Raw genomic sequence first — 23,661 nt, 5'->3', positions numbered from 1 at the left:
GGATCCCAGATTTTCACTAGTAGATACTTGATTCCATTCAGATTCTGTACTTCTAGAAATTTTCTGAAACTTGAAATTTTCAGAAGTTTACTCTTGTCTGAAACTATCTTCTTTGATTATGATAAAAAGGAAAGGTTTTTAGGAAGTTGGACATATTATAAACATCTAAAAATTTACTTATAATTCAAAAGCAATGAGAACAATTTAAATGCTGTAAACTGGACAAGGTAAACCATAATCTGAACGAGTACAACTTGTGTTTAATTTTATTTTCTCCCTCATGGTAGAATGGAAAAATGGAAAACTTACATGTTTTAGTCATTAAAAAAAAAAAAAACCACACATACACAAGATAGTAGAGAGAGTTGCCACAAATGTATTGTTTCACACTTTTTGGATGTCATTTTTTGGTTCCAACATTATTAATCACAAAAAGTAACCATTTCGCTGACATTTAGTAAGTAAAATAGATTTCAGTAAAATAGAACCTGCATTCTAGGTTGGACAACATCAGTGCAAAGTCACTGTACTTCAGTGTGCTAAATGGTTCCTAGTAAAACTGATCATTCACATGAGGAAATGAAACTTTAATGATGGATTAATCAAATGCATATCATTTTACTATATGAAGAGCCTCACCCACCAAATTCAATTTAGGAACAGACAGAATTTTTTTTATTAAACTGATGACCAACTTTTTTGCTTATTATTTGTTGAAATATACTTCTTTTCATCACCCATAAAAAGCAAGGACAAACTTCCTTTAAGGTTTCTATTTTTCATCAGTATTCATCCAAACAAGTTTCAATAAAAGGTGATAAGGATAAACCTGCGTTTCCCTTTATGTATATCTAGTTTGGAGAATGAAGCTATGAACAAAAACTAAAAGAAAATAAAAATTGAAGCCATCATTTAAAGATGACTTTATGGAAGGCAAGAGGCACAAATTCCCAGGCGAATTTTAATCATGTTTCCTCTAAGCCAAGTCATTCAGAAACGAATGGCAAGTGACATTCACTTTAGTACACAATTTGTAAATGTGGAAGCAGGAATAGTTGTCATGATTATTTTATATTCTATCTCTGTTAAAAGTGGCTCTAAAAACAGTCTGATGATTCATAAGGCTGGATAAGCAAATCAAACTTTATAACATATGACAAATTCTAAGTTGCTGGCACTGAAACGGTGGGTTTGCATATGGACAAGTAAGCTGTTTGCCTTAAATCTTTGGGGTACCTTGGCTTTTAATGTTTTGTTCTGATATTCAAGCAGAAAATACATAACTGCATTTTATACAGTAAGCTGATCTAAGAGTGGAAAATTTGTAGGGATGAAGGAAATTCCAAGTTATATGTACGCATATAAGTGGCTTTATATAATAAATGTACAGCCATTAAAGTTATACAGGGACAGTGCAATTTAAAACTCTCAGCTCCTGTTTACAGATTGCCAAATCTAATCCTTTTTGTCCATGTTACTGATGACATAACTTATTTGCATAAAGGTAAACTATGACCTCTTGCTACTATACACTGTATTAAGAATGACATACCAATATCAATCTAGAAGGTGAACTAAACATGTAATAAACATTAAAGTCATATAAAATAAATTCAGTTCTGTGAAATTTTGTTTTCAGTTTGCTGACAAAATTTTGCTTCTTCCCGAGATCATTTTTAGTTCAGCATTAGTGCTACACTAGCTAGAATTTAATTCATATGAGTGTCTTTATTCAGTTTTCAAATTTGGAATACCTTGAATCCAAAATATATACCAATAACCTTTTTAAAAAGTGAAGAGTCAATATAATCAGCATGGACTTTTTCTACCAGTTTCATTTTCTAATCCATTTCCCACCAACGGTATTTCACTCTTATCCCTCATAATTTCATAACGAAGTATCCAGACGATGTCTTTCAGACTAACCAGGAATCTAAATCTCAAACACTATTTTGAAGAAGTGTAGAGTAAATAATCTTGGTAATCTGTAAAACAGCTGCGTGCAGCGTGTACTGTATTACAACAGCACCAAACCCTTTATAAAAACCAAGCATTCCTTCTTCCTGCCTTATAGTATTGATACAGTCTCTCATTCCCTCATACTGTGTATTAATTGGAAGCACTTCATAGCCAAGGTCTGTATTGTCAATTATTGTGCGTGTTCCTTGAATGTGAAGGCGGTGCAAAACTGTTTCCAATGGGTAAAGTATAACATCAGAGCAAAGACTGGCAGCAAAGTTAGCAATAAGCTCTGGAAAATAAGCATCCAACATACTCTGCACCGGGCTAGTGCTCTCAGCTAGGTGGCTATGATAAGTCTTTCTCTTTAGAATTAGCAGGACAATCTTCTGAATGACTGAACTGATGATGTAATGAAGAACCCCATGCAGCACCGTAGGGAAGATCAAGGAAAGAAGCGGAAGTAGTCGTTTGCTGTGAGGCACTCCCAAGCCTATCACTCTTCCAATTCCTTCTTTAATGCATTCCAAAATTCCAGCATTGTCTCGAATTATCTCACTCTGAAATGAAAATGATGAAATGAGTAAAAGTTAACATCTGCTTATTCTGCCACAAAGAAGCATTCTTTCTAGGTGCCTTTTTTTTTTTCTAGGTGCCTTTTAAATCCTGATTTTCTGGCTAAAGAGGAAAAACATCAATGGTTTGCAAACTTCAAATGTTATCTAGGCATTAGATTCTTTTTTCAAATAAAATTTCACAAAACAGACAGCAGTGAAGCTGGGAGCTCTTCTTATTGGGGGAGGGAAACAGGGGAAGAGATGTGGAGGGTGACACACCTGGTTTCCCCACCCTCAAGAACCTCCTTAGGACACATTTTGAAAAGCAACAAATATTGTACATGACATTGAAGAGGTAGCACAGTGCTTGGAGTTCTTAAGCATTGCTTTAAAACCCACCTCCATTATGTACTTACTGGTCATGTGACCATGGGCAACTTACTTAACTTCTCCTAAGAGTCAGTTTACTGTTCTATAAAAATGGAGTCAGTTTACTGTTCTATAAAAATGGAATTAGGCCTACCTACCTTTTATGCACAGAGCTGCTGGGAGCATTAAATGAGAAAAGGCCTGGTACCCAGAACGCACTCAATAAACATGAGTCATTATCATCTGCATTGTCTCTGCTTTTTTACAATTATGGGGATATGTGTAAGGAAGTTTGTGATACTGGTTACAGAGGCACGGACAGGCAGAAAAGGAACAACTAAGAGGCCAATTTGGCTGCAGCAATAACTGAAGAAGAGAACAGCAAAAAATGAAGTTAAAAAGGTAGTCAGGGGCCATACCATGCCACTGTGCAGACCTTGGCCTCCAGTCAGATAGGAAGTGACTAGTTGGTTTTAAGCATAAGATGGGTAAGATACAATTTGTTATACTGGCTGTTGTGTAGAGGAGAATGAGAGCAGAGGCTGAGAAACCAGTTAAAGATATGATGGTGGATTGGTCTAGCAGGTAGCAAAGGAAATAAAATGCTGCAACTGTGCTTTTATCCTAACATTAGAGCCAATAGGAATTACTGGTAGATTTGATTTGGGGTGTGAAAAAGAGAAGACAAGGATGACCTCAAAGCTGCTGGCCAGAGGAAGTGGAGGAATAGCAGTGCCTTTTACTGAGCTGGACAATATTCCTGGGGTAGCAATTTGGGGGAGAAGATCAAGAATTCAGAAATGTTAAGTCTAAGGTGTAAACTCCAAGTGGAGTTTATAATCTAGACTACAAGGAAAAGGTCCGAGCTGCACGTACAAATGTGAGAGTTTACAGTGAAGAGAACATATTTAAAACCATGAGACTAAAATGAGCTCACCTAACCTAATCCATTTACCTGCCTCTGGCCCCCTTCCCACCCCAGTCTATTTTTAATACAGCAGCCAAATAGATCCTATTAAAGACATAAGTTAGATCATGTCACTCTTTGCTCAAACCTACCAAAGACTTTCCATCTCCCTCAAAGTAAAGCCAAATTATTACAGTGATCTTCAGTGTCCTGTGTGATCTCTCTCCCTCTTACCTCTCAGACCTCATCTCCTCTTGTTCTCCCCTCCTTAGTCAGCTTCAACTGTATTGGCCTTCTTTTTGCTCCTCAAACACTTAAGATATAATCCTACCTCAGGGCCTTTGCACTTGCTCTCCCTCTGCTTAGAATGTTCTTCTCCCAAATATCCATGTAGTTCTTATGTTCAGACCTTTACTCAAATGACTTTTGCTTCTGAGAACTTTCCTGATCTTAAAAAAGTAGTAACATCCCTTGCTACCCATTACACATCTTATTTAATTTCCTTGTTTTATTTTTTAGCACTTAGCACCATGAAGTATCCTTTTGTTTATCTTGTTTATGTCCATCTTCCCCACAGGAATGTAAGTGCCATGAGGGCAGAAAGTTTTTGTTTGCTATGTTATCCCCAGGGTCTATAACAGTGCCTGATACAGGTTAGCACTCAATAAATGAATTTAATTCATTTATTTAAAATTTTAAATTTTAAAATGAGCTTTTAAAAAAAATTAGCAGTTAAGAAAGATTAGCTGAAAGGTAAAGTCAGTAAAAACCTTGATTTAATACTATGCTGAGAAGTCTGAAATTGATCTTAGAGAATATGAGTCAACGTGGATCCTTAATCATCAACAGGATATAAGCACCGCAACTTAAGAACACTAATCTTGCATGAATATGTAGAATGGACTTTAAAATGCAGGAAACAGAACAAAGATTCTTAGTAAAGACAACAGATCACTAGGAAGTTCATATTGAAGAATGGTGGTGTTCTTTAGGAGATCTATATATAAATGTGTATTTTTCAAGGGAAAGACCGTTCTCAAAGAGATCGGAGCTCCCCAGACAGGCAAAAAACCACTGAACATGGTAGGAAGAAAGAAACTGATGTAACAAGAAGGAAAGAGAATGGTGGCCTACCAGTGGGGAGGAGCAGACAATCTCAGATACTCCCTGAAGTTAGAACTGAGAAGGCATGATGGCTGATTGGTTATGAAGGATGAAAGAAATATGAAAATCAACACTTTCGTAATTTTTAGATTCATATAAAGGTGAGAGTTAAAAGGATTCATGCAAGTAAATGAGTTCTCCAGGACAGTGAATATGGGATACAAAGCAGAGAGGGTCAAGGACTGTGCCTTGGAGCTACAGGAGAAGAGATGGTAAGAGGTTACTAAAAGAAAAGGAGGATGTTCAAGAGAGTAGAAATTGAAGGAAAAAAAAGAGAACTAGAAAATCAGACAAAAGGAGTCAAAAGGAGGCAGGTCAGCAGGTGGAACCTGGGGCAGAAAAAAACAGGCCATTTGGGTTAAAAAAACAAAACAAAACAAAATGAACATATAGTGAGCTGGGCACTTTACATAAATAATTCGCTTAATTTTTATAATTCAGTTAATAAAATACTATTCCCATTTTATGGATGAGAAAATTAAGATTTAAAAAAGGTTAGGACATCTGCTTAAAGTCACAGATCTAATTTAAGTAGAGAAATGTGACTGTGATACGGGTCTGCATAAAGCTAAAACTTGTTTTCCCCCAATATATCACGCTGTTTCGTTGTTTTTCCTTAAATAATTATCTTCCTGCTATTTTTTTTCCCCTTATCTATAAAATGAGGCTATGTCATAAAGTGATAATTCTGTAAGCTGCAGCCCCATACAAAGGTTATATCCTTTCATATTGCCAAATGCAAGGGGATAGGAGACAATATTTGGGTAGCAAGATGTTAACTTCAGTTAATAATTCTAAAAAATAAACACATAAAAAATCAACAATAGGTTCTGCCCCCAACCCACCCCCAACTGAATCTCTGCCCTGGGGTTTGAAGGCAAGCAGGTAAATGTGAAACACATAAAGGACTTCCTTCCTCAATTTGTGCCGCGCTCCACTGCACTGTGTAGTGAAGCGAGAAAGGTCTGTGATGGTTCTGGAGTTCCTTCACCATTTGGTCCAATTTGTATTGTAATAAGTCAATGTTTCTAAAGTTGTGCAGGAAGATGGGGTCGTTACGAGTTTATGCATGAATAAAGTTTTTTCTGCCTTTAAAAAAAAAAAAGAAAAACAACGATATGGCCAGAAAAGCAATTAAGTGGAAAAGAGTAATTAGAAAAGGAAAGGCTGATCCAATGAGGATTTATAGAGAGGAAACTCATAAGCGCTGATTATGACAAAGAAAAAAATATGCTAGAGGATCTGATGTTGGAGACAGAAGACAGGTGGTAGACAGTTAGTTGGATTTTGTGTACAGGGTAAAGTTAAGCTAGCTCTCTTACAGTTTTAAATACAGGAACGGTATGTGGGAAAGTACATTAATTCAATGTACTTGAAGTGCCACCATGTGGTTAGAAATAGTGAAACAATTTAAAATGCTAGCAGGAGATTGCTTTTGCTTTGTAGTATATACTAAACACCATAGCATCAGATGTTCCTTACAAGGCATATTTAAAAAGAATGCTGTTAGTAAACTACCTATGGGGACTACCTTCTCACTGTTAGGATGATTATCCATCATGTTTTATGTTCAGGTAATTAGTAATTTATTGTCTGATAAGCCATAACTATTTGAATTATTAAAAAGTTGGAGAAAAAAACAAAAACAAAAAACAACCCTATAGATTTTTTTGTATTCAGAGCAGGTCATAGGCTACTTTCTGAGATATCTGAATGAAGAGTACAGCTGCCTGTGTAAGGGATAAAAAGAATTAAAAGTGTGAAGTAAATTTGCAAAGGAAGCAGACACAGCAGCAATGTGCCTAGTATATAATCTTTGATATATGTATGGTATCTGAGAAAAAAAAAATTTTTTAGAAGGATACTGTCTTAAATTTTTCTGTTATACTATCAGACATACATAATATACTGAATATTCCAAAAACATTTTTAATTTAAAAATGACAGGAAAAAAATAGCTCACCTGTACTGTTTCGATTAGACTTGCTGAATAAAAAGGCATTGCCACTATATAAGTTAGGCTGTAGAAATTAAAACAAACTTATCAGTATACTGAAACAAGATGCTTACACTAAATTTTTTAATATCTACATTAATACATCAACATAATTTATATTCAAGCTTGAATAATATCTTCAAGGTTTTTAACTATTAATACCTATAGCCTAAAGATACTTCAGAGACCTGTAACATAAGATGCTTTACTCAACAAATAGAGATGAAAAATTAAGTATTAATAATAACACAGTGACAGCCTGTAAAGAAAATTATTTTAAAACAGTGAACTGTAGGCTTGTTTATGATTCGCTGTTTGGACATCTACCTGCACATAGCTAATGTAGCCTGTAAATCTGATACCTAAAATTTAGGTTGAGGGATCCATTCCATTGCTTGCCTTTTTAGTGATATGTGAACAAGGCCACTGTTCTGCTATTGTCCTGTCTATTATCATTATCCATTCCCAGATTTCCCAGCAAACAGAGCTAAGCCAGTCTTCCATGGTAAGTGAAGTCCCCTTTTATTATTAAAAAACAATATTGTACAGCTTTGCAAAGTTGCCTCGTATTGCCACTATTTAGACATAGTAATATTACAACTTTGCAAACCTGCAAAATATAGTTATTTAAAATAATGTCAAGGTGGGACTTACCTAACCCTATGGGCCAGGTCCTGGCAAGTAGTGCTTTTCAAGGTGAATGGAACATCACTAAGTAATAATGTGCTGGAATGTCCCACAGAGGGAGCCAGCAAGCTGGGGGGTTTCCAATTCCCAATCTTCAAAAAAAATTAAAAAGTGAAGAGTAAAATTCTAATTATAAAAATGGTCAGCGTTGTAAAGTCACTAAGTGCCTTTAGGACTACGTTTTAATGACACTAAGGTTTTGAGTTTACTCATCACCATACAAATAAATTTGTATGTCTGCTTACTAAGAGAATAATGATAATAATAATAAGAGTAATAATTTTCCTGGCAATTCAGGTTTAACAAGTTGAAGATCTTTGCTAACTTCCTAAGAACACACAGAAAAATTAGGTTGTGATTTTAGCCTTTCAAATTAGAAAGGTTATTTAAAAGATAACATATATTTTAGGATTTTATTCCTAAACTATGTTACTTTTCTGATTAAGTTCTAGTCCCACAAATATTTCATTGCTCTACTTTCCTTCACTTTGTTTATTTAATAAGCTTTTTTTTTCAGTTCTAACACTATAAAAATGGATGTAAGTTTCAATATAAATGCTGCTTTTGATACTTACGATTTCAGTAGAAGGTGTTCTCCTATTTGTTTAGGATTCCATTTATGTGAAATCTCCCTAAAAAATAAATAAAATAAAAGCCATGTTTTTAAAGACATCTTGAATTAGCTTAAGCTTTAAAAAAGTGATCAATTTTTAATTTTTTTTAATCTGTAGAAGAAATATATTCTCATGATGAACATTTTCCTTTTTGGGACCCGTCAAACAATTACAGTGGGTTAAAAAGAGAAAAAACATAGAAGGTCTTTCTGTATGTGCTGACAGAAGGGGATGACAGAGGAGGAAGAGTTATACTGATTATAGAAATGAACATGAGACATTAGATAAGATACAAAAATGATAGACTGAGGAAAACAATGGACGGGGAAGAGAAAGGGAAACAATAAAATAGGATAAAGGAATGAAAAAAGCTTTAAAATGTTATTTAAGAATGAGAATTAGAAAACAAAACAAAATTAAGTAAATGACACATACATTTGTATAGCCCCTAATTTTCCAAGTGCCTTTACTTATTAAGATGACATTACTTTTGTGACCTTTATTATATTCTATTATCTTTTTCAGCTCCTACTATATGCCAGGCATTGTGCAAAGCACTCTGCATAAATTACTTCTAACCCTCACAATGAACCTATCATCCCCAATTTCATAGATGAGGAAATCGGCTCAGAGATGGTTCATAACTTACCCAAAGCCATGCAACTAGTTAGTGGTGCAACTGGGTCTAAACCCTGGTCCGTATGACTTGAAGTCTATACTATCTGCCTGTACTGCCTCTCATCTCATTTGATACAAGAAGAAATCCTGTGAGATAAGCAGAGCAGGTACTGTCCTATTTCTTTTACTTACGAGAAAAATAAAGGTCAAAAAGATCACAGGGATATGTTCAAAGGAGAGAGGCAGAATGTCAGGTCTGGAACCAAGGTCTAGGACTGCGTGCTTCCTACTATTTAGGTTACCTTTGGAAACCAGAAAAGAGAGAAGAAAAAGAAGAGAGGCAAGCTGAATGAAGAACAAAAAGGGAGAAAGTTATATCAAGAGAAAAGTCAAAAAGGAGAAAAGAACATGGAGAATAAAAGGGAAAGTAAAAAGGAGGAGGGTGGGGTGATGAAAAGGCAGACGGAGGGGATGGAAGGGAGGGAAGGGGAGGGAGGAAGGCAGAGTAACAGAGAAAAGGCGAATGTAAAATAAAGGGGAGACTGGCTGCCACCAGCTCCCCTGCTGACATTGGCACCCATGTACCATGGCCACAGCAGGAACCTGAGAAAAACATGTTCTATTTGAAATGAGTAAGTATGACAATCATAAGGAGACAAAGGAATATATTTTATACTAAAAAGGTAAAGGAAATTAGTCACTGATAATGTAAGTGCTCTAAAAACAAACTCAGTACACTTATGGCACGGGTGGTATGTGAACTTTTCTACATTTTTCTAGGAGACTGAAAGGTCTGCAGAGAAACTTTTAGACAACAGAACAACCATCTCTGATTCATATGAGACCTTAGAGAGTGTTCTGAGTCACATTCTGATTAAATTAATACCAGAATACTATATGAGGCCTGAACAACTATCGAAAAATACAGCTGGAATGACATTTAATGATTAAGACGAAAATTGTAAATAAAGATTAGGCTACTCAACTTACTGACAGTGACTTTATGATTATAAAACAAAATATGCTAAAAGTTTTGTAAATTTTCTGGGCACTGCTATTACTCTTACTATGGCCTCAGAAAGGGTTACCACAGGTTAGTACGACATTAAATTTGAGCACTCCATTAACATTATGGATAGATGGGTCTGTGACCTGCATTTCTGTAAGGACTGGGCCACCTTTCCTTTGAATACTAATTACTGCTGCCAGTTCATAAGATCATTAGGATTAAGGTAAAAAGAGCGAAAAAAGAAATTTAGAATCAAGTATAAAAAAAAACCTGAGACGCTCTTCCTGGTATCTGCTTTCTACTCCTTTATAAAATGTCTAAAACTTATTGCCACAGCTCTAGAAATTTAAATTAGCACATTTAAATGCTTCAGGAAAAAGGGCAGTGTAAAAATCTACTTGTGATTAAACCTTTTTATATTTCATCATCAAATACCAAAATATATAAGTATATTTAACTCGCTATTTTCACAAGCAAAAACTGCCCTTAAAATGAGCAACAAAATTAAGTGACTTGCTTTTTATCAAAGTTTTTCATTTGACAGACTAACACACATACTCCCATGCATAATTAATACACAAAAGCAACAGAATTTTTAAATAACGCTCTATTTATACAGTCTTTACTTTCCATTGCCTCTTATTTTCCCATGCTCAAACAGCTGCCCTCTTAAAAAAAAAAATCTTCCCTCAATCTAACCCAAGCCCCTCATCTTCCAGCTCCTTCTCTTCATCTCTCCTCTTCACAGACAACTGTCTAAACTTGCTATTTCCATGTCCTAGCTTCCCACTCACCTCTGAACCCATTCCAAATTGGCTTCTACCCTATTATTCTACGAAAACAGCTCTTGACAAGGTCCCCATGACCTCCACATCACTAAATCAAATAGGCATTTTAAGGTTGTGCTTTATTTGACCTTTCAGCAGCCAACATGCACTTGTGTTCTTCCCTCCTTCTGGAAGCACTCCCTGCCCCTGTATTCCACTATCCCATACTCTTCTGGTTTTTCTCCTCTCTTCTGGTCTCTACTTTTGACTCCTTTGCAGTGGCATTTTTCTTAACTCAGCAACCTATTCTGGAGTTCCTAAAGGCTCAAGCCCTGTTCTTTTCTTACTATATAAGTTACATTCCTTCCCCAGGCAATCTTACCCAAGATGATGCTTCAGAACCTCCCAAATCTATTATCTTCAGTTTAGACTTCTCTCTGTGTCAAAATGAACTTGTCCAAAATCAAACTTATGACTTTTCTTTCTTACTCTTAGACTCTTTTACTGTTCCCTAATTGAGAACTTAATCAGAAAGGAAATCTAGTGAATTGGAGAAAGAGTTCATTGTATTTAAAATGGAATGTGTTTAAAGTCAGTGAATTCAGAGGAGTCATTAGGAGAAACAGACAACATGAGGAGAAAACAGTAAAATGGTAATGGTACAACTACAAATGTGAGATGAGTCAAACTAAGCTGGAGTTCAACTAAATGGATTCTGTGAGAGACTGAACTATACAGGTAGCCTTGGTTAGAGGTGCTCCTTATGTTAATGATTTGAGAAATGCCACATGAAAGGAAAGGGTACTTCAGGGTAGAGCAACACAAAGTCTAACTCACTCTACCTGGGGGAAGGTTTGGGGAAGGATTTAGGAGGGATCTGAACAGTAGATAAAGAAAGAGATCACAGATGATGATCAATTTTTTTAAAAGTAATAAATACTGAGAAACTATAATGTGATCAGATCACAAATTCAGATGTGATCATAATCAGTGTAAAAGAATAATGGTGAATCCAGACTCTCTCACCTATTGTACCTAGTGATCACCATGAACCTCAGTCTCAGAGACCCTAGAGCTTATCCTCCTCAAGTGGTAACTTCTGTGAAATGCTTTGGGTTTCTGCTTTAATACTGTGTCTGCTATGACTTTGTTTTCCCCTAAGAAAAGTCAACCTTGCCCAAATAATTTAGAATTTAAAAAAAAAAATGTTTACACTGTATGTCTGAGAATGGCTTTATTTGACATCTAGTTACACAAGCCAAAATCCTAGAAGTCATCCTTGACACCGTGTCTATCATCAACCAACTTTAATCCATCACCAAGTTCCATCAATTTTACCTAAATATATCTCAAAATCATCCATTTACATCCATCTCAAAAGATAACATCCTAGTCCTAGTTACCATATTTCTCACCTAGATTGTGATAGCTTATGAACATGTATCCTTTTCTCTACTTTGGTCCTCCTGCAATCTTTTCATCTCCACTTACAATGACCCTTTAAAAACATAAATCTGATCATGTCATTGACTCCTGCTTAAAACTCCTCGGTATTCTTAAAGTGGCCTACAAGGCCAAGCCCAGACTGGCTCTTGCTCTCCATCCTGCTCTCTGAGCTCAAACCCTATGAGCCTTCCCTCAATTACACGAATTCTCCACATTCCCCCTGCCACATTGCCTCTGCACCAACTGGTCTGTGTCTCCTGAATGCCATTCGGATCTCAGCTTAAGTGTCATTTTACTAGGGACACTGTTCCTAACACTCTAATACTGTCACAGAACCATATTCTTTTCTTTTAGAGAACAAGTCTCAGTTTGTAATTATTCATTCATTAGTGGGATTATTTTACTTAACATATGTCCCTTACACTAGATCCCAAGCTTCATGGTCACAGGTACCTTTTGCTTCTTCTCACTGTATACCTGATTTCTAGCACAGAACCTAGCACATAGTAGGGACTCAGGAAGTATGAGTTAAATAAATAAATGAAGTAATGAGTGAGATTTACCACAAAAATTTAACCCAAGTAGAATACCACAAAGATAACCTTTTCTGTCTTCTTTAATAAGATTCAAAATGACCAAGAGAAAATACATACCCACACAACTGATGTGTCTGTATGTCTACAGGGTAAGAAAGTTAGATAATAAAATTTAACAAAATTTTGTGCCTTCTCATTCCCATTTCGCTTTTCCCTTCCCTTCAACCTGAAGTTAAAGTTACGACTTCATCTCTGCTTTAGAGAAATGGTGTTACTTGTCTAAGGTCCCAGAACTAAAAAGTGGAATAGTCAGGACCAACTGTTCTGACTGCAAATACAGAATTCTTTACTCTTTGCCGTATAGAAATTACTGAATTTTGTTAAATTTTTATAGAATTTTGTGTTTGTGGGAGAACTTCAAGAACATTTGATGACAAGTACTAAGTTTTGATCTTATCCTGTGATATGAAAAACAATGGGGTGAATAAAGTTAGCCAAGGGCAGAAATTCAGATTTTTTTAAGTATGAGAGGAAAAACTTAGCTGACGAAACACTTTTTTTCTCTGTAACACTCAGCAGAGCTGTGTTACAGGAACTTCAAAGCTATGTGGTCCTTTGAAAGCAATCACACTGGCAAAAAGCCTGATATCAGTCTCTTCTGCCTTTATTTCCTTCCCTACAAAGACTGATTCTCAGATTGAGATGCTAGCGGCTGCACCTTCAACTGCCTCACACTTCCTTGTCAATCCAAAAAATTCACCCTGCCGGGGCCAACTTTGGAATAACAAACCACTCGGTCTTTAACTCCATCCCTGGGATTTACTGTTGATACAGAAAGTCACAGAGTCCTGCCAAATAGCACCTAAACAAATTTATGATCTCCAACATTATCTCTTAACATTATTTTCATGTATTCCTTGTAAGGTCCTCTTTCTGTTACTCATAGCTGTGACTGTCTCAAATGTCTATCATCGTCCTTATGCTCTATCTAGATCACCCCAGTACTCATCCTTCTTTCACCTGTATCCTGTTTCAGAGAGAAAATATACCCAGAAGCAAACATTCCAATTTCTCTACCCTCTCCCTCCAAAAGAATCTACAATTCTGATTCTCCTGTCTTGGCTTGTAGGCCACCACTGTCCTACAGCTTACTGCTCTTGTTAATTTGTTTTGTGAACATCTCTTACTATTGCCTCTCCTACCACACACACACACACACACACACACACACACACACACGCACTCACACATCGCCCAGGATTCTGTCCTTGGTCCACTCTCTGTCATCTAGTCCTATATGTCCTCCTTAGGGAAATTCATCCATCCTAAAGCTTCAACTGCCACTTTTGTGCCACAACATTCAAAGCTATGCCTCCAGCTTCAAATTGTCTCTGAGACTCTGATCCACAGTTCCAACCACTACTAGGCATGTCCCCCTAGATGTCTTGCATGAATCTCAAACTTTATTTATTTATCAAAAAATATTTATTTATTTATCCAAAAGTATTTATTTATTTGGCTTCATCAGGTCTTAGTTGGCAGCATGCGGGATCTTTGTTGCAGCGCGTGGGCATCTCTCGTTGCGGCATGCGGGCTTCTCTCTAATTGTAATGCTCGGGCTCTAGAGCACACGGGCTCAGTAGTTGCAGCAAGTGGGCTCAGTTGCCCCGCGGCATGTGGGATCTTAGTTCCCCGACCAGGGATCGAACCCGTGTCCCCTGCATTGGAAGGCGGATTCTTAACCACTGGACCACCAGGGAAGTCCCTCAAACTTCATTTATTGACAGTTACATTCCTTATCTTCTTTCCCACTCCAACTCACTCTTCTTTATGAATTCTCCAACTCAATTCCAATCTAGAAATCTGTCACTGCTGCTAATTCACTCTCCCATAATCCCATTCCCAATCTATCACCAATTATCTATTATACTTCAGAAATGTTTATCCAGCTCCTCCCTTCTGTTTTACTCCACAATTCAGACCCTTCTCCGTCTGGCCTAGATTACTGTAACAGTTCTCTGTAAGTCTCCGTCTACAACACTCCATGTTTTAAAAAAACACTGCCACTTGAGAAATCCTTGATCAAAGAACCCATATATTAAACAAAAAGAAACAATCCCCCCCTTAGTTTCCCAACTCCATAGACAATAAGTCACTTACAAAGGCAGAACCATGCTTTAGTCTAGCACCTCAGCCTCTTTTCATGTTATTCTACTCCACACATGCCCAATATTCTAAGCACAAGACACTTCTTATCACCTGGATCTTCCAACTTCCATAAAATTGGGCATGCTGTCACCTCTACTTGCTCTCCTTCTCTGCCAAGTTATTTCCTACTCATAATTCCAGATGTAGCTCAGATTTCAGGCTGTTAAAAAAATCTCTGCCAATAAATCCACGCAAAGTGTCCCTTGCACTCTGAAAGGGGTTTGTTTAATTACGGCACTAATCACGATGTACTAAAATTTGCTTACGTGTGTCTCCTTCACCAAACTAGCCACTTAAATAACAGGAATTGCTCACATACTCAGGTTTGTTCCTTAGTTGATAATTGTTGATATATAGCAGTAGGAGCTGAAAGAGCTCAAAAGATATTAGACCAGGAAACATTTTCTTTATCACATACTAATTCCATATGATATAATTAATTATTTATTCTCAGTTTCTTCTCTTAGCTACTTCAGGCAAGTTTTCAAATTCAAGGTATTTTTAGCAACTATCATATTTTGTCATATATTTAATATGAAGCTAATCTGAGAAAATGCCAAAAAGGTACCTCGGTAAAGGTGTGAATTCACTGATTATTCCCTCTGCTCCAAGTGTGACTCCCTGAACAATAAATGTACTTCCCATTCCTTTCCAAAGAGCCCTTGGTCCCTAAAATGAACAAAATTTACGGTTATTTCTGTTAATGCCTAAAAAAGAAACCAAAAAAAGGTCTTAACACAACTTGATATTGAATGTTTACTGATATTTTCCAGTAAGGCATTATTCAAAAGGACATTTTAGTAAAGAACTACAACTAAAGTAAGTCCTATCATTATTTTAATATTTGTTGGGTGGCCTACATTTAGGTGAAGATAAACACTCCAATTAATTATCTCTAATATGGATTAAATATCCCTAATATTTAATTAATTTTGGCAAAGGTGTGAATTTACTGATTATTCAGTGATATCAAAAAGATGTCATTATCATGTTAAGTTAGTTTTAGTATAAGAGTTACAATATCTTTAATAACTAAAAGGAATTATTGTTGCTTTAATTATGACTAAGGCAAAATGGCACATTACAAATAACTTTAATAGAATGTACAGACTAATTCTCACCTGAGTTTTGTTGAAGCTGTACATAATATTGATGACTGTAAATGGAGTGAGATGATAATGCCGAGCATGGTAATTAACCTGTAAAAAAGATATTTCATGATTATTTTCTGTTATTGTCTTGTCAAGAAATAAAAAGGCATGAAAGATACAGTGGAGTCATAGCATAAACGAAAGTTCAATTCTAAAGTCAGCATAAATTACACATAAGCAAAATTACTCTTGAAAGTGCTTTAAATAACTTAAAAGTACAGTACATGAGGTTATACAAATACAGCCCTGAAGACCAGTGTGCAATATACATAGTGATGTAGAATATATAATAAAGAGGGCCTTGGTGTTTGATATTTATGTTTCCTTAAACACCAGAATTACATTCAGTGTGGCAAAATGCTCATGCCATTAACACATAGGAACCACGAAGAACTCAGGGAACAGCAGATTCCTGTCTACCAATGGCAAGCAATAACAAGCTACAAACAATTGGTAAATTATGAAATCAGTATAGGGGGTCAGAACTAATACTTATTAAGTGAAATAATAAAAAAGAAAGTATCAGAATGCGTCATACATTCTGAAGGTATTATTTGCTAAAACATTTTTAAAAGTTACTCATATATAAGTATACACTGGATCACAATGTGATATTGTCACAATGTAAAATATATGTCTGAAATTCACTGTTCTAGTGTACGTAACACTGCTGGTGCTATTTAAATAGCTATTTCTCTCTATATGCTTACTTTTTGGTGCTAAGCATAAACAGCTTAATTTTTAACTATTTCTATCTTTTCTAACTCAATTTTCAAAGAAGATAAGTTATATTATAGGAGCTTTTGCCAGTGTGGTCCACTAGCCCTCAAGGGCCTCATTACCCTTTCAGGGGATTGACAAGTTCAAAATTATTTTCTTGATACTAAGGCATCATCTGCCTTTTTTATTGTGTTGACATTTTCAGTAATACTGCAAAAGCAATGGTGGGTAAAATTACTCACTCCGTAGCATGAATGACGGCAGTGGCACCAAATTATATTTTTGTACTTATTGTATTCTTTATCTGACTCACTTATAAAGAGGCAAAAGCCACTTTCCTTAAAGAATGCCTCTGGTGAAGCAGTAAGACACATTTATTTTATAAAATGCTGACTCTTGAGTACACATCATCTTTCTCATTAATATTTTGTGTGCTGCATAATGAAGATGGCTGTCATAAGGAAAAGAACTTGTCCGAGGGAGTTGTGAGCCTGAACTAACCACTTTTTTCATGGCTCACCATTTTTTTCTGGAAAAACTAACAGAATATAGTTATTCATACTTGGGACAACATGTTTTTAAAACTGAACAAAGTGGGCTTGTTGATTAAACAACAACAACAACAACAACAGTATTTGTTGACAATGATAAGTTTGAGCTTACAAGCAAAAATTATAATTCTGGAAAACCTATATCCACTATCAAGATCGTATGAAAACTGAAACACTTTTCTGGTGAGATTGGTAGCGATTTTAATGACGGTGGTCTTTTGATACTGTAAAATCAAATGTCATAACATTTAGATGATCTATATAATTCAGTAAATCAATATTTTTCAATTAATCAATGCATGATGTAACAGAAGCATGCATGTGTAAAAAATCCATTCAACATGAAGTACAAATCAATAGATTTTAATGTAACAGGGTATAAAAAGTTAATTGACGTGGTTTCAGATTTCACATTGCAAATAACTTTTAAAAAGTTACCACTTATTGAGTTTTGGTATAGTATCAAAGAAGAATATCTGCCAATTACCTCTTGTTTCTTTCAAAAACAAAGTGTTGCAACAAATTGACTGTAGAAGCAGATGTGAAAATCTGGCTGCCTTCTATTATACCAGACATTAAAGATATTTTCAAAAAAGTAATAGTGATTTTTCATAAAAAGGCTATTTATGTCAATATCTAATGAGTTTATTAATATTTTAATGAATTAAACATATATATATATATATATGCATAAATTTTTCCAGTTTGGGGTTCTGAAATGGCAAATATTGACAGATATAATCCATATAAACAATTGTTCTTGGAGACCTCAATAATGTTTAAGACTTAAGAGCTTTCAAAGACCAAAAAGTTTGAGAACTGATATATTATAGATTTTGGTGCATGTCACATGGGATAATGGTTACATGGTCTCAGTCATTTATCTGAGATCTGTACTTCAAATCAGGGTTAGGATTACTGTTTAGAAAATCATAGAAAGTACATTTACCTGACATTGGCGGCGTAGAACAATGCAGGGATGGGCCAGTACATTTTCTGTAAAAAGACTTTAAAAGAATAATTTATAACATTTAATTTACAACACATATAAATCTGAATTTATTCTTGAAGAATCATGCATTATTTAAATTATGCATTTTTCTTAAAAGTAAAAAAAAAAAGTTTTCAAATGTCTAGACATGTTTGCAAATCACTGTACCAATAACAAGATTCAATATGAAAAAAACTAAAGCCAGATTCGCAAACTGGTAAGCAAAAGCAACAACATATAATATTAATATGTACAGTATAAAGATGAAACTACATCTTGTATGCCTGATATGGAAAACTTCTTTCCCAGACAATTTAAATGCCCCTTTCCATTTCTTTCAGAGGATGTCCTATGAACAAAGTTCCTATCAGAAGAGCCATCTACCCTATAAATGCTGTAAATTTTGGTTTTTATGTACTTTGCACTTAAGTTATATGGATTTTAATGACCACGTAAGTAACACCTAGATGCTATGTTGCTAAATATCTTGTTATAATTTTAATGTTCAGCAAAAAGGTTCAATGCACAATTACTTTTTTTTGGAAGGGGAGACAAGATTAGATTTTATTTTATTCTTTGGATAGACACATGAAACTTCTTACAATATTCCTTACAAGATTATTTTGTGTTTATAAAATTGAATGACTATTCTATATCCTTACTGGGGAAAAAAATCAAGTTATCGATTTTAAATAATAATTTTTTTCTGAAAAATATTTTTCAATATTTAACTACTGCTCTAAAGAAAGCAACACTAATTACCCAACATTATAAATTGCATTAAAGAAAGAACTGTAAATAAAAACTTGAATTAAAAATCTTTAGACAAAATTACCTTGCAAGTCCAATACCAAATCCAGCAAATCTATTCAACTGTTCTAAAACAGAAGGAATAAGATTACTCATAACCATTATTTAGGTTTACTGTGAAAACAACAAAAAGTATTTTCTTTTTAACATGATATTCATTTAAACTCCATGTACCAAAATCAAATTCTGATAGGGGCCAGAGAGGCCATCTGAGGAAGTGAAGAGCTCTGTGGAGGCTTGTGGCAAGTTGCAAGGTGTATACCTTCTAAAGGCCCAACTGCTTTTCAGCTCCAATCCATTGTTGCCACATGAGACTGAGTCCAAGGTTTCAAAGCTGTGATTTTTCTAAAGAGATATTCTCATTTTTATATAGCATCTTCCAATCTTAAAATACTAGCAACTATTTTGAAAAGCGTTAAAATGTTGTGTGGACCAAATCAAACACGTTTGCAGGTAGAATCTAAGGCCTACCAGTTTTCAACTTCTGACTACAAATAATTTAAAATTTTTTCTAGAGAAGACTCTGACTGATACTTTCACCAACTTTACCTCCCATGTTGTAAAATTCGTCCTTCACTGTTACTGATGGAGAGCATCTATGTTAAGCCACTAGTTGCAAGCAAAAAAACCCATGAAAATTATTAAATTGAAAGAGCACTTAGGGTAACTGAAATGGGTAAATAAGGCTCTCTTCTATTTCCCCAAGTTTTAAATACTTTGATAGTAGCTGCTTAATTAGGTCCCGGTGATAGACTACTGCGTACATATGCACTATAGCTGATGGCATATCTATAGTCTTATTAGGAGAGTTTACAGCTGGAAAATTCCTATGCATATATCAAAACAGAAAATAAAATCTTTTTCTCCTTAACTGGAAAACTTAAAATCGTAATGGTGAAATATCACAACCCCATGAGACCAGACATTAAATTTCAGCTATAATACAATATTCACAAGGGATAAATTTTCTCTCACCCTCTTTTCTCTCTCTCCTCTCTTCTCCAATCCCTCCCTCTCATCTCTGCTCTTTTGAATGAAGTAATGCCCTCACTATTCCCTGACAGACAGAACAAGGTCACTAAACAGTCTCTGGGGAAACGACTTGGTTCACTATTGCCTTGAAAAACGTGCAAGGTAGAGAGAAGCTTCTTTTGCCCAATGAAGATACTTTCCTTCTTTCATCTTTTCCCTTTTTGTATGTGTACAGGTCATCTGTGAATATTAACAGAAAATACCACTGACATTTTCTGGAAGGTGTTAGGAAGGTTTACTATTGTTAAATGTGTAAGTCTCTCAGGCTTCTATCCTCTTTGCAAAGTTATTCACCAGCCTCTAAACTGCTGCAAAAAAACCCCACAAAACCCTGGTTATTAAGTGCTCCTCTTCACTGAAACCATCAAAGCATACATTATGAAAAGATAAAAACATCAGCTTTACTGCCTAAGAAGGTAACAATCGTACATGCATTTTGAATCATTTATAACTTTCCAGCACTCCTTCTGGGACCTGTAGGAAAAAAACAACTAGACAGAGTGAAAAAAACTAATTGTATGACACTGAGTAAGTCACTGATCCTCCTCCATCTTTCCTCACTGGATGACATTTGAAGTCTATTCCTCCCAGTAACCCAAATCAAATAAATATTACTGTATTTCCAAGTCGAAATCAAAGAAATGAGAATACAATTTATGTCTGGAATATACATAATATTTAAGGATATAATCTATTATTCTAACAATTTCAGGAGAATGGGAAGATGCAGGCATTATATCCATTTTACGAATACAGCAGATGTTGACAATATCTAGATCATACAGTGTTGAAATTAAAACAAGTCTTCTGACATCCTACAGAGAATAATTATGTCTTGATTCCAAAGTCTTATCTTGAAAATCTCTTAGTGATTTTGACTTTTTAGTGGAGTTTTAAGTCAGAGAAAGAAAGCAGGAGGTGGGAAAATACAGGGGTAGTTTGGGGATCTAGAACAGATACAATTCCTATGAGTAAATGGAAAAAGGAAAGATACACTTTTAGCCTACTGTGTGCTCCATACGGTACTAGGCATTACTCACACCTCATTTTTTTGACACTTATAAAACCCTGAGTTATTCTTCTACACACCTTAAAGATGAGAACACTAAGAAATCACAGAGGTTAAGAAAGTCTCTCAGCTTTTAAGAGTGGTAGAGCCAGATTTGAGCCCAAGACTGCCTTTGCTGGAAATACTTCTCTTTCCTTCCACATTTCAAGGAAATACAGCTGTTGGTCAATTAGGTATTTTTCACATGATTCCCAATAAACAGTAAACCATTTCCTTCTTTCTTGATTCAGGTCATGGAATGTAATACGCCAAAACCCTCTGAAATCCTACCACGCAGACCACAGCTAAGGCAGTCACCTTGTTTTGGAAGTGATCCCGGACAAAACATTGGTATGAAAAAGCGGGATGAGGCCCGCTTCAGGGTCAGAGGACAAAACGAGGGCAGAGGGTGTGGCGCGCGATAGGCCGGGAGGCCCGGGAGGCGGGACCCTCCGCGTGGCTTCCGGGGTCTGCAAGACCCGTGCTGCGGCTCCCGACTCCACCCGCCCTTACCGTGCGCCCCAGGTCCCTCACCGCTGCTCTGCCCGGGCACGCTGCCGCCGCCGCCGGGAAAGGGTTCCTCCGCTGGGCCCTCGAGCGGGGTGGAGGGGGCGGGCACACCGTAGGGCGGGCTCTTCTCGCCCCAGTGCAGGTTGCGGCTACCCGGGATGTCTGGGGGAGTTGTCACCCAGTGGCTCAGGTCCGACGCGGAGCTGAAGGACCTTGCAGGGAAAGCGCCGCCAAAGCCCTGCTCATCCCGGGCACCACTCCGATAGCCCAAGCCATCGAATCCGTCCGGGCGCCGCGGATGCATCGCAGGCGGGGCAGGATGAGAAGGGCCCACCCGGAGCCCACCACCCCTGGGGCCACGGCGACCTCGGGCCACACAGCTTTTCCTCCTCGGCAGTCGCCGCGTCTGGGGAAATTCTGACAACCGGAAGTCACGTTACAAACCCGGAAGTTCGTGGAGCACGTGATCGTAGTCTCTTCCGGCGGCCATTAGAGACATGGTTGCTAAGGTGACGCGGCAGTAACTCTTAAAACTGCGGCCCTTAGGTAGGGAGTAGGAAAATGACTGTGAGGTTAATGAAACACAGTATCGAGAGATGCTGTGACGGAATTGGGGCAAGAGGTGCGGCCTGGATAGAGGAGATCGAATAAAGATGTTTCCTAGAGGGAGTTGACGCGTGGGTGGAGCTGACGCCAGAAATCGGATCACAGCCAGAAATGCCCCGCCCCACACAAAGGCCCCAGGTCTAGCTCTTTTATATCCTCGCTAGGCTGGTGCCCCGCCTGCCAGAAAGGAGGTATTAGAGGTTAGAGTTGCGGGATGTTTGTACATCTGGCTTTGCCTCCCGCACTTAGCGTTTTGGGTAAAATCTATTGAGAGATCTGGTTCGGCCCAGTGAACCCAAAAGTATTGTGGCCGGCTAGAGCAAGCGTTAGAATAGAACATCGCGGGAGAAAATCCTCTTCCCCCCCCCTCCCCAATCCACCCCAAGAATATAAACTGTTCTCCGGGATTTAGGAATTAAGTATTCTGCTTTTCTGAGGCCACAAAACAACTATAAATAGTTTTCTGTAGCTTTTTCTTTTTTTTTTCTGCTGCATCTAAATACTCAGGGTATTTAAATCCAAAACGATACTGTTCAAAATCGAGACCCTAGTTAAAAAATTAAGAGGACTTCTAAAGAGAGTCTCCTACTACGTGTTTTCATCAGCTCCATGGGCTCTTCTGGCAGTATCTCTCTCCCTAGATCTGAACGAACCTAACATGGGTTCTTCCTGTGTCCCTTCTGACCCATTGGACTCCCAGGATTCTGAGGGCTTTCAGAAGAGAACCCTGACGCACTATTCTGAATCTTCCAGAAGCCAACCTTTTTAAAAAGTGATTATCAACTTCGCCTTGAGTAGATTGACATTCTTAAATTGAGTTGTAATGTGGCTTGGGCAAATGTATTGAGTCATTTCCTTAGTAAGTGTATCCAGTATTACTGGAATACTAATACCAAATTACTGTGTACCTAATATCAAATTAGTTACTGGACGTAATAAAAATATTTCTGTGTTCCTTAAGAATGATTGGCTCAAGATTGGGATTGGCTCAGGTCCAAAACATATTGTTTATTAAAAGAAGGAGAAAAAGGCCTGTGTGTGTGTGTATACATACTTCTCATATAAAAACAATGGCATCTCACAATTTCACATCTACGTCAGTGGAGAAAGGATGAGTTATTAAAAAGAGGACAGTTGGGTAGCCACTTGAGGGGAAGAAACAACAGCCTCACCTCACAGCTTACTCCCAGATGAATTCCAGCTGTAATATATTGTGGTTTTTTTTTCTTTAGTTTTTGAAGATTGAATATTGGAAGAAAATAATTGGTGAATATTTTTCAAATAGTGGATTGGAAAACTGTCTAAAAGTGACAGCAAAGTCAAAAGCCATGTAGGGAAAGAGTAATCAACCTGACCATATAAAATTTAAATTTCTACATGATAAAAAAGTAAAAACATAATAATC

At 36.7% G+C, this 23,661-nt stretch overlaps 1 protein-coding gene across 2 annotated transcripts; it reads right to left on the bottom strand.

The window, feature by feature from the left end:
• Nucleotides 1-355: 355 nt before the first annotated feature.
• SLC25A46 (solute carrier family 25 member 46) lies at nt 356-22,082 on the bottom strand. Of its 2 annotated transcripts, none has more exons than XM_036847753.1 (8): nt 21,654-22,082; nt 19,086-19,128; nt 18,209-18,266; nt 15,959-16,036; nt 15,406-15,506; nt 8,215-8,271; nt 6,920-6,977; nt 356-2,519 (listed from the first exon to the last, which is right to left on the bottom strand). In XM_036847753.1, the coding sequence occupies exons 1-8, from the start codon at nt 21,952-21,954 to the stop codon at nt 1,941-1,943; spliced, it is 1,275 nt and encodes a 424-aa protein (XP_036703648.1). In that variant the 5' UTR covers nt 21,955-22,082; the 3' UTR covers nt 356-1,940. The 2 variants fall into 2 exon arrangements, with proteins under 2 accessions (XP_036703648.1, XP_036703649.1); XM_036847754.1 differs by having other exon boundaries at nt 21,675-22,082.
• Nucleotides 22,083-23,661: the final 1,579 nt, after the last annotated feature.

Source organism: Balaenoptera musculus, chromosome 3 (assembly GCF_009873245.2).
Source record: "Balaenoptera musculus isolate JJ_BM4_2016_0621 chromosome 3, mBalMus1.pri.v3, whole genome shotgun sequence".
Taxonomy (NCBI): Eukaryota; Metazoa; Chordata; class Mammalia; order Artiodactyla; family Balaenopteridae; genus Balaenoptera; species Balaenoptera musculus.
The sequence above is the reverse complement of the archived record's forward strand: the minus strand, read 5'-3'. Positions and strand labels throughout refer to the sequence as shown.